The 12,569-nt window shown below is 37.8% G+C and overlaps 1 protein-coding gene across 4 annotated transcripts in view; it reads right to left on the reverse strand.

Annotated features, from left to right (window-relative positions):
* DENND1B (DENN domain containing 1B) overlaps window positions 1–12,569 on the reverse strand; it is a 244,789-nt gene that overhangs the window by 134,927 nt on the left and 97,293 nt on the right. For all 4 annotated transcript variants that reach the window (XM_073356748.1, XM_073356747.1, XM_073356749.1 and 1 more), the window contains 2 exons: window positions 11,284–11,333; window positions 1,325–1,444 (listed from right to left, as the gene is read on the reverse strand). In XM_073356748.1, the coding sequence (XP_073212849.1) occupies window positions 1,325–1,444; window positions 11,284–11,333 (170 nt within the window). The remainder of the gene's footprint in view (window positions 1–1,324; window positions 1,445–11,283; window positions 11,334–12,569) is intronic.

The following is a 12,569-nucleotide window of genomic DNA, read 5'->3' on the forward strand; positions in this document are numbered from 1 at the left end:
GGCCAGCAACCGGCCAATGGGATCAGGGGGGTGGCGGTTCCTGCAGGCGAGAATCGCGCAAAGTACTGCTGCTGGCTCTCATTTTGAGACCAACTTCTGTTTCCTGTCCTTGTACTTCACTGCAGCTAGACTGGCTCCTCCAATTTTTTCCTAGTTGGTTTTACAAGCAGCCAGGCTCCTTTTTAAAGAGGATGATGCTTGTTTTGCTCTACTTTTAATTAAGTAGTTTGCTGCATTCTTGTTCTTTAGGTTTTGTCAGCTTTTGAGCTGCTTGTTAAAACTTGTCAGGAATTTTCAGTCAGAATCATTTTTCAATGGAAAATGAAGTTTCTGTAAAATTAAAATTTCCCATGAGAAAATTTTAACTGGCCTTTTTAAAAATTATTTTCCATAAGGAAAACCAAAACAAAATATTTAGCTCTGGTCAGTTTGAAATATTTGGTACAAGAACTACATCTCCTATGATGCAATGCAGTCTCTCCTGTAACCAAGCAGCATGGTGCATTGTAAGAATCACCTATCTGCAGGTGCCTTATACCAGGTGTTGTCCAGCTAAGGAGCTCAGACCACAGGAGAAAATGGCGGCATCAGGCACCCAAAACTACACAGCCCAGAAGACAATTCGCCACCACACAGCAATGCAATTTAATGTCAAACTAACATGAAAGGGCACATCTCAGGTCAGTATAACAAACCAAATCAAAACATTTTGATTCAGGAATATCAAAACGTTTTTAATTGAAAATGCTGAAACAAAATGTTTTGTCATTTCTGAATCAAAATTTTTCAAAATGTTTTGATCCGCAAATGTTTGATATTTTAACTTTCGTTTTTGGTGAAAATTATGCACACATAAGGGAATGTATATAGAAATGTTGCTGTGATGCAATGATCTTCAGGACTCAAGAATTCCTACTGATTACTCTGGAATATAGCATCAGAATTAATACAACTAATAATAATAAATATTGAACTACTTGAAACATCTGTATCAATATTAGCACACATGTAACATTTCAGGCCAGAAAAGCTACATAATATTCTCAAATATCTCTTTAAAGCAGATCTTTCCTATTATTTATGTAGGAATATTTAGCTTATCCCTCGGTTCAATTTTATAAAAATCATTTAACTTTGTCAAAAATTAATTGTTAATATTATTATGGACAAAGGAAACACAGTGGTATGTGAGTATACATCATCATTTAGAAGATTTTTGAGCTATTAAAAAAGTCTCTATGCATTTTAAAGCACAACAGACTATAACCCTAAAAATAACAAGTCCATGGAGTAAGAAACTCCAGTTTCTCTTATATTCACTCACCTTACAATACAGAGGCAGACTTTGCCTCCTGATGTTAACCGGCAAAATCCAAACTTTTGTTTACTTTCAATGTCTGTAAGCACAAAGGTAAAGTGCTGTCCTACTTGATTTTGGGACACCCTAAAAAAAATTAAAAACAGATTGTAAAATGGCTAAATCATATATGACAATACACTGAAAAAGAAAACAACAGTTTTAAAATTTTACAAATATTTATATCAGTTAGCAGCATGGACAATACTTTTTCTAGGAAAAAACAGTATTTTAAACTATGAAAAATGAGAACACAGTGATAAGTTTTCACAAATCCTGTAATCAAAACTAAGCAAGTTTTGATCCTAATCTTCAAAGTGCTCAATGGCTTAGGTCCTGAATACCTAAGATCACATAACATTCCAAGATGAGGACTGATCCACCATACCACACCTCATGCACAGTGGAACATTCTACCACAAAGGGAAAGCTTGTCTGTGCAGGAGACAGAGCTTTCTAATTTATTACAAACACACACACGTTAAAGTTATGTTAATATTGCAAAGTCAAGCACTCAAAAGTCACTAAGTGCCTGTGAAAAAAATAGCGTGAGGTAATTTAATTAAAGACTGCATCATAATGCATACACACAAGGAGGCCGAGTTAAGGTTGTATAGCAGTAACCCTCCCCAAGCTTCTCATTTCTCTCACCCCGAAACTCCTTGCCCAAGTCTTCTTGCCCAGCAAGTCCCAGTCTCTACCCCTGGGGTTCCCATTCCTGTCAGCCCCACACCTTCCCAGGCTCCTTGTCCCAATCTACTTCTTTAAGTAACACAAGTAACATCTTAGAGAGACAAGGTAGGTGAGGTAATATATTTTATTGGACCAACTTCTGTTGGTGAAAGACACAAGCTTTTGAGCTTACACAGAGCTCTTCTTCAGGTCTAGAAAACTTACTCAGAGTTGGTCCAACAAAAGATATTCCCTGACTCATCTTGTCTCTCTAATATCCTGGGACTGACATGGCTAAAACAACACTGCATTCAGTGAATAACATCTATCACGTGTGGTTTGCTCCCTCTCAGAGGCCTGTCTGAGACTATGGAATGAACTCCCATAGGAACAAAGGACCACTACAAGCTTTACCACCTTCCACTCCAAATGCAAGATACACTTCTGTAAGCTGCCTTCTGTCACATAGCAACATTAACATATAAAGGGGGGGAGGAGGAAATGACCTCTATAGTGCACACACAATTCTCTTCCTGTGAGAAGATGAGAGAAAGAATGAACTACATTCAATGAATGTTAGTCACATTGTTTAATCCACATCTGGAAGGTGCTCAGATTCTACAGCACCAAGCCCGTATAAAAAAACAATACAGAACAAGCAACAACATGTCCGGTTTGGCATTCATAACAAATTGGTCCTCCAAAGGACCAATTGGATTAGGTCCTATCTGCACATAAATTGGCTGTACTGAAACATGAGCCCTATTTGAGTATGCAGGTAAATAATCAACTACTTGTCTTTACTTTCAAGGCCCTTTCTCACAGCTTAGAACCTCTAATATGGTATATAGCTGTCAACCGCATCTTTGCTCTGCCAACATCATCAACCTTCATTGCCTATCAGTTAACTTTTCCAGTGAACACCTCTGTGCTTTCTCCTACACCTTGCCCCTTTGCAACAGAGGATGTCCCTATAAAAATCTGCACTGCACTTCTTTCAAATCTCTTCCTGAGCTCACTGCTTCTTTGATACCCATAATTCACTCAGCAATGGCTGGTCTGTAGTTACACATGATCACAGCATATTTAGCATAATCATCTCACTTACCTTGTGCTTTCCCTATTTGCTTGTTGTATCCTATTGTCCAAAGTCTTATACTGCAAATTGAAGCATTTCAGGGCAGAAATTTTCTTTTTGTTGTATGAGTATACAATGCCTAGCACAGTGGGGGTGCAGCCACTAGGCAGTATAGCAATACAAATAAATAAAATTAATAATTTCTCCTATACATAGTAATATGTGTTTCTAATTTACTGTTTCAGTAGGAGGTTACATTAAAGGACCACCTCAGCATCTTTGATCCACCATACCATCTACACTTGTCTGAGCCAAAAGAGCTTTATGCTGGAGATAAGACATTCTCAGTAGCAGGCCACTATCTCTGGAAATTGCTTCCCAAAGAAAAACACTTACGCTCAGATCTAGCACATTAAGAAAAAAAAGTGCAAGAAGATGAAGGCTTTGACGCTGCAATCAAATCTGTGCAAGCAAACCTTCAAGCTTATGTGGGGCTCTATTTGCTTCTACGCAGCTGCACATAGACATGAGTGTCCCCCAACCTGGATCAGATTGCAGGATCAAAGCCTAAACTATAGTATTAATTCCTGGGTTCCTAACTGAATAAGGAGCGCTTGGTGTTTTCTCCTCTTATTTAGAGCACAGGCTGATCCAATTCAAGCCTCATAACAAAATTCTGAGATACTATGGTGATAGGAGTCTTCTGAATATAAATAATAATTCAACTTAACCATATATTGTAAATTTTATGAAAATTCAGCAGATGTTACCAATACAAACAAATGTTGACACTTCCAATTCGTGTACCTACAGTATACATTATGCTGTGATAAATTCTCTGACTACAGAGATTTTGAGTGATGTCATTTAAATCCAATTAGTTTAATATTATCAGCTTCTTTGGACCCAAGTCTCTCTTACAGAAATACTTAACAGTCCTTTATGCAATTACCAGAGAACAAGAAAGATGGCTGCTGCAAGCTTTCCTCATTGTGAAAATTCCCCTCAGATCTTTGACATATATAAATTATTATATATAGTTCCACATTTCATTACAGAGCACAGAATTAATTGGTCTAGTTCTGGTTGAAAAAATATTTTCTAAAGTGCTGGTCAAAAGCAGATAATTTTAACTGAATGTAGTCCACTCTTCTTGAGCAAAATGAACAGATGCAAATTGTTACATATTCTGTTACTGACCTTTTACTCACTCTCTCATTCCTCTTTTCTGCCTTTCTTTTTATACGCAACTCCTGCAATGCATGCTTATATATAATTTTAGTTTAACAGTAATAAATCATAAAATAGTGAAGAATGTGTATAAACACCTATTAACTACAGACTACAAAGGGCTCTTTCAGGGTCACTATAATCTATCACATAAATAAATCAAGTTTTTTAAATTGTCTACATCCATTTTTACATAATACTGAAACAGCTCTTTGGATTATACAGTAGATAGGGAGTACTTTTAAATATCCTTATTCATATTATAGAGACATAAATTTAAGGCTTCCTTGAGATCTTTGGGTAACGTTGGAATTAAATCCCTTCCTCGCATATAGAAATTAGTGTGCATCATCCCCAAGCTTACACCACTTACTCTAAGAGACATAACTATTTTTCTGTGATTATATGCAAATCTGTTTAACAGTTTAGGAGACTGAAAACATTAAAACTGACTCCTTGTTGAAGTTTTAGGATCCCTCTAAATGGCTTTGTTTTCATCTGTGAAACTTAAGAAAGATATGTAACACAGTTAAACAAATTTTCATACTTGGGCTAGGATTTGAGGATATATTTCAAGAAAATGTGAAATAAAATATAATACCATTATTCATCCTAACCATGTCTATTATGACAAGGAAAACTGATGGCTATGGCACTATTCTGCTTACAGCTCAGCCAGTTAGATTTTGAAACACTTAAAGTTCTAAACACAAAAATCTTTCAGCAGTTCAGCATTTATCTGGATGAACTGTAAGGAAGGCCAATTTCCGCAGACACTCGAAGGAGCTGTTCTAACTGAGGTTTGGGAGATGAGGCTAGAAACAGGTTGAGGGAATGGTGAGATAAAGACCTCTGGCAATCTCCAGCTTTGGGTCCTCAGTCCCCCAACGAATTCCTTTCCATGACTCCGGATCCAGGCCCCTGTCCCGCCTCCCCAGTTCCAATCCATATTCTATAACTCTAGCACTCAGGCACACTTTTCTAAGATTTGACTCTAGCTCCAGCCAACTCAGAGTAGCTGTTTTCCAGCTTCCCTGATCTCTTATGCCTCCAACAGAAACAGGCAGCAGCCTGAAAGCAAAGAAAGATTTAAACAGCTCAAATTATAAAAAGTTTCCAATCTAGGAAACTCCCACATTAAAAAAATAGTTAACAGAGTTAAGGTTGCTAAAATGTCTTTTTCAATCAACATAAAAACTGAAAGAAACAAAATTGGACAGGATACAGTGATTCCATTGTTCATTTGATAATATATCCACATCTATATGATCAGTTTGCACAAAATAACTAAATGACCCATTTGGATCACAACCTTAATTCTAACCTTTCTTTGCCAAATTAGTTACTTGACCAAAAAAGTCTCAACACAAAATGTAATAGAATAGCCATTTTCAATAGATATTTGAATACAACCTTATAAACACAAGTATTCAACAACAAGCTAACATTTGTTTTCCATAGCCCAGAAAATTTATATAATCTTCCATCCAAAGACCATCTATGTATAAGCAAATATGGACTGAATCTTTAATAAACATGGTCTTTATTAATAAAGTATGCAGTAACAGACTAGATAACTGGTATATATTATGGTCACAGCTAAGATTGTACATTGATCTGGGATGAACAAAGTATAAAGGGAATGCTGTATATAGTGGAATCACTTTAACTCTACATTTCCCTTATTTTCAGTGTTTGCCTGGATTAAAAATGCACTTTCATTACTTACTTCTAAAGCAAAGTTTTCTGTATGTGATAAATTACATAGGTACTTTTGGTGAGGACTGTAGATCCAGTGACCTCCCACTTCCACTGACTACCATGCTTTCAGATCACACCTGGCTTCTGCACCTAGCAATTCCCCTAGACACATCAACAAAAACAGCAGAGTGAAAGTGACATCATCCCCACCGTTTTCACTTGTTGATCCTACTTGGTCACTGGGGAAATGCTGTGCACAGGAGCCCAGGTGTGATCCAAAAGCATAGGAGTGATCCTCCATTGCTAGATTTCTTCCTTCTCCTCACGTACCAGCAGGGGTAGTAGGACTCCGGCACATAATGCTTCCAAAGTGACACCACAAGACCAACAGGTGAAATTAATGAGGTACCTATCAGCGTCACTTCGCTACTCTTTGTGATACTTCTGGGAACGTGCTACCTGCAAGCGCATATTTACTGTACTCTCTTCTTCTGGGAGGTGCTCTGCAGAAGGATCACAAGCTGAAGGGGGGAAAAGAGATAAACAGAAGATAGGAAGAAAGGATTAGAGGGCAGAGACAAATGAAAGGAGAGGAGATTCAAAGCAGAAAGAGGACTGAGTCATCTAGGGGTTACATATTGCAGTTAGGGACTGACTTTGATCCTTCACACCCTGGGCTACAAATACTATGAAGGCAGCCACAGGAGAGATGACACAGCTTGCATGGCACTTTAGTGACCCTCTGACCAATTAAAGGGATCTGCAGTCATGGACTCTATAGGGAGCCACAGCTCAGACTCTTTGGCTGGAGGGAGGATAACCACAATGAACAGAGGTTGATGGAGAAAATGGGGAATGTGAGGCCCCTGAAGAAACAGGAGAGACAGACAGACACAGAGACTAGCAGTTACAGGCAAAGAACACGAAGACATGGAGAAGGAGGAGAAACAGAACTGATTAGTTTAATTTGGTGAAGGAAGGAAGGAAGGAAGAAGCAAGCTGTGTTAGAGTTGTTTTGCCAAACAATACAAAAGAAATGCGGAAATACCCTGTACCCTGAATGGTAGAATCCATCTGCCCCAGACAAAAAGGAGAGGAGAAGGGAATCCCCATGACAAACAGAAGTGAAATTAGCCACCCATTAATGGCACCAAAGGAGCTATTACAACTATTATACAACTGAGTGTCATTTATTAAAGTATGAAATTATTTATTTACACACCAGACCTAGAACTCTTAGCACCAACTGAGTAAACTTATAAGCACTTATATGTATGGGTTTTATTTTTCCCTTAAAAAAAAAATCAACCACAATCATCACTAATGAAATTCAGGGTCTGAGTTAAATCACCAATAGTACAGAAATTGAAGTTAAAAAGTAAAATCCTGATATGCACTTTATACAACCGTGTCCTCCTCTGGTTTGCTTTTCAGCCTTTATTTATTGTACAGTGGCTAAATTAAGTACTGATCACAGATTTTTAGCCTCCAGTCATATTATTTACTTTTGAAAATTAGAAGGAATAATGTCTTAAGTATTTACCACATCTGCCCCGCTTCACCTAGCCTTATTTATGTGTTTATGGTTTTGGTTGTTTTTTTTTTTTTAAGTTTTCATCCCAAAAGAGCATTCTATACAAAAACAAATACATTAAAGAGGCAAAGATTATGGTATCAGAATACCCTGGCTGTAGCAGAATTGATGCAGTTCCACCGCAAAGTGGACCACTGCAAAGATTCTGGACCACGTAACCCACCACCTTGCGCCCCAGCACTCAGAAATTTTACATAGTGAGCTGATGAAATAGCTAGGCAAGGGAGCTGGTCCCTAACTACAGTCATCCACCGGCTATTCCTCAACCCTGCAAGAGTTGGAAGTAAGAGTACCTGGGGCTACTGCAACCTCAAGCTGCTGCAGAGTTGCCCTACTGATGCTTAGTGGCCTGATGAAGACTCTGCACCCACGCCCCTCCCTCCACACAGATCTTCCCTCTAAATCTGGGGTATCCAGAAGCTGTGTACTAGATGTAGGATTTGGCCCAAAGGCAATAGTCCAGTACTTTTGAGTAACTGGATGACAACAATCTGGTGTACGCATGCAGTGCTGGATAACAGATCTGATAATGCATTCATTTTTGGCACATGACATACACAAATGAGATATTTCATGCACCTACACAAACTCCTTTTGTTATCTGCAAACTGAGCCATTTGGTTCCCAATGCTAGTGACCAAGCAAAATACCACATTCACAAACATGTTGAGAAATTCCCTAATTCCACCTATTGTGAGTGTGCTGAATCCGAAAGCAGCTCTAGTTCCTGCTTCTGCCTACGTGGGTGAGTGGGAGACCTTAACAACAGCCCTGTGTTTACCCTTCCGGGCCCAGGAAGGAGGTATCAGATCTTTCTGTGGGAAGCTACTGCCACTGGCTCAAAAAAGTAATCTTCTATCACCTTCTTCCCTCAAGACTAGTATCTCTGAGGTACACTTAGTTACACTGGCCTACACAGTAAAAGTCCATGGGATGCTCTCAAAACATTAACAGTGACCTTTCTTTGAGGTGACTAGGTCAGTATGTAAAAGTTTATAATGTGGAGTTTCTGTCCAGGAAAACAACATTATATAGTAAATACAAAAATGTTGCATCAAATGAACATTAAGGTTGAAGCACACAACCTTTTATAGGCTTTCCCAGGGTTCTCATCAAGTATCTGAGAGCCTCACACACCTTGAATAATTTATCTTCACATCACTACAGGCTTTATGTCAACAGGCTGACAAATATTATCACCACTTTACAAATCCCAGTCTGAGGAACAAAGAGTAAGTTCAAGATCATACAGGAAACCTGTGGCAGAGGCAGAAACAGAACCCACAATAGATCCCAGTCTATTACCTTTATCTTCCCTTTCTTGCAGGCTCTTACCTCATTTGTGACAAACCATACAACTAGTATGGTGAATAAGGCAAGACTCAGCCCAATTCACTACATAGCCTTGCCTCATTCACTATCCAGTTTGTGCACAGAATTAGGAAGGTGTCCTGTGGAAAGATGTAATATGTGATTACACAATTAAGACTTCATCGTAACATTTAGGATGTGCAAGGTACCTTGTCATTTAAAAATTTTAACTTTAAAAATTATTAATCTACTCTTTTTATGGAATTTCCACTTTTAATATAAACAAAGAAGAAAGAATTTAATTCCATCATATCATACAAGAGAGTCACAGAACTCTCTATAATGTGCAATATGGAGAATCAATGAGACAAGAGCTCTTGCCTCAAATTATTTGTATCTTTCTATTTTATATGTATAACGGCAGGACTCCTTCAGAGCCATGCCTCCGTTCATATGTTCCTTCAAGAACTGTTTTCCAGAATGTTCTAACTATAAAGCCTGAGATTCCATTCTACTTATTTAAACACACAAAAAAGCACACCCAATGGCACTCTGAGAGGTCACCTTTTCAATGAAAATTTTTACTACATGTATATAATCATGTGTGTACATTGTCAGAAGAAAGTTTGGGAGTTTCTTAGTTTTCTGGTTAGAATAAACCAGTATGCACAAAATGAACATTTTAAATCTTTATAACTTGTCCAAATTAAATCCACCAAACCAATGACTGGCACATCTATGACCTAGGGAATATGTCCCTGACAAATTTCAATTTTCCATTATCTTGTATTTGGGCACTACAGCCATTTAAAAAAAAACAGTTCACAACAAAATTTTCTTAGCAAAAATAAATGCTTCTTTTCCTCACTCCTGCACAGAGCACACCTACCAAACCTCAGCCCAACAGGTAAAACTTTGAGAAAACAGTAAACTGAACAAGAGCCTTTAAAATGGAAATGCTAGGTAACCTAAACTACAGACATTGGTTTGCCTGTTAATAGCTAACAATCACACACAGCAATTTGTGGAAATCATTTATTTACTGCTACTGGCTAAGTTTTTGCCACTGGATGGCAGCAACAGAACCTCACCCGCTTCTGTCATCTCCAAAGTTGATTTCCATGCCACACCTTCACTATTAACTTGAAACAGATACTCGTACATACTGTAAGCTCAAGAACGTACAGGCTTTAATGCACGAATACAAAATATCATCAACAGTGTTGCGTGAGTCATAAAACTTGTGTAAGGGATTGCGTGTTTAACCAGTTCAAAAGCCAAACAACTCAACTGAAGCGCAACATCTAAGAGATTAGGTGACCAAGTTTACTATCACATAACATGTATTTGTAAGGTTCTATGTTGCACCTGTCTTCTCTTCCAAGCCCTTCTTCGCTCCCATATACACATTAGTTTTACTGTCTTCTGTTTCCTAAATTGTAACACCTTTGGGGACCCTTCTCTTTGAATCCCATCATGCAACTGATGCTAATACCATTGAGACCAGCGAAATCTGAAGGCTACTTGGGTGCACATTCATTAATTGTACAAACCAAGCTTCTACTGGTAACACAGTATCAACTGACTCACAGACAGACACAATGTGAATTTCCCAAACTACAAATCTACACAGTTGGTTAAATTAATAATCATTAAACTCATGATCAAACATTTTGATGAAGTAAAATAAATATTTGGTGCTTATAAAAAATATCTTGTACAAACATTTGAAATGAGTGGCAACTGGCATGTGGAAGCCACACTAAAACCAATATAAGGAAGGTGAACTACCATTTACAAACAAAGGTCTTGAATCTACCCTCAGAAAAATCCATTGCTGACCGTGCACATTCAGTTACTGGCATGTAATTGAAGTTCTTTTAATTCTTATATAAGGTGAAACACAAACCATGGGTTATTTTTAAAACTGCAAGTGAGTTTTTATATTTCAGTATATTGCACCATTTCTTTATTGGGAGGAAATTATCTTGTATAGTTATATTACACAGATGGTGTTTACAATTGGGCTGGAGGAAGTTGGGAGCCAGGATGCAGCTCTATATCAAAAGAGAATTCTTAAAATCCTAGCAAGGGTGTATTATACTGTGATATTTTTCTACTAGTGCCTAAATACATACTTCGAGAACAAAGGAGAAAATGTTTAGTCTTTATTCTTTTCACCTCCAGGTGCAAGACTAGAGGATGCAGTGCATTTTATTTTGTTCTTATTTCTTTAAGTCTAGACTTTCAAAAAGTTATTTTCATCTTCACTAAATAGATATATAATTTAGAATACACTGAGTTAAATATTTTTAAATAAATGATCACTGTACTACAAACCTTTCAACGTCAAAGGGAAAGCAGAACTTCGGCACACTCTGCAGCACCTCCTGTAAATACAGATTAAAGAAATAATGTTAGGATTTTAAAATGACATTTTATTTAAGTATTTCTGTTATACTGTTTGCTAGAAAAAACATTTTAAAGAAATATTTGGTTGCAAGAAATATAGCACACGTTCCTGGACTGAAATAATTGATTATTAAAAAGGAATTAAGTTTGTGCTTTGGCAGATTGCAAAGACAATGCCATAGAAGCCCCAGGAGGGAAAGGCCTGGCCTGAAGGGTATTAACACCCTTCACATCCCCGCTGGGATTCCCTTCAACAAGGCCATATGGATTTTACAAGAAGCACTGCACCATATGGGTAAGCCACGTCTGCTGCTACTTGTACCACAGACTAGCCACAGGGACTTCTGACAGATCCTGGCTCAAAAATACAAATGTTGTTTCAATTAAAATGCAGGCAGAGAAAAGGGAATGAAGTTGGCAGCAGAATGAATTACTGAGAGGTATAACAACTCTATATGTGTTTCATAGTCAAATGCTGAAAACGATGAAAATCTTCTGTTGGTATAAAGTAGAAATTTATGCAGTTATCCCTTCAGTAGAGCAGTAAGGCATTCACAAGCAAACCTCATTATTAATTAATTAAAAGTAAGACCATCCCTGCAGTGTTCAGATCATCATGTAATGGATACTGTGTTTCTTTTCTGGACATTTTTATTTAAGAAGCTGTTTAGTGGCAAATAAAATGTGTTAATTCAAATATAAAAATGTCCTAATGTTTTTAAGAAGTACAAGATCTCTCTCTAGAAAAATCAGAGCTAACAGATCAGCTGTCAGCAAATCTGAATAAATGTATAATACTGATCATATAAGATCCAAAAAACGGTATTTATTTTCTTGCTTACAGCAAACCAGTTGGGAAAACAAGTCCTGTGTGAAATGTTTAAACTTAGGGGGAAGGTTGTTGATGATGAAATGTAGTTGGGTCAGCGATGTGCAGCACTTGCTTACTATACCAAACCTGCCAGCATTTATGTACATAAAGGTACCTGTATCAGTCATCCCGCTAAGTGAGTGTTTGCAGGACTGAGTGTGTAGGTTCCAAACTTCCAGTGCCAAGGGTCAGGATTTAGGTGCTTGACCTACAAGGTGCTGAGAACCCTCAAAACTCACTCAAGTGAAAGAATGCTGAGCACTTTGCAGGATGGGACAGCAACTCCCATATCCTGAAAGTCATGCAGTTAAATTCCTGTGCACTGTACTGAATTATACTGAAT

This window comes from Lepidochelys kempii, chromosome 8 (genome assembly GCF_965140265.1).
Source record: "Lepidochelys kempii isolate rLepKem1 chromosome 8, rLepKem1.hap2, whole genome shotgun sequence".
Lineage (NCBI taxonomy): Eukaryota > Metazoa > Chordata > Testudines > Cheloniidae > Lepidochelys > Lepidochelys kempii.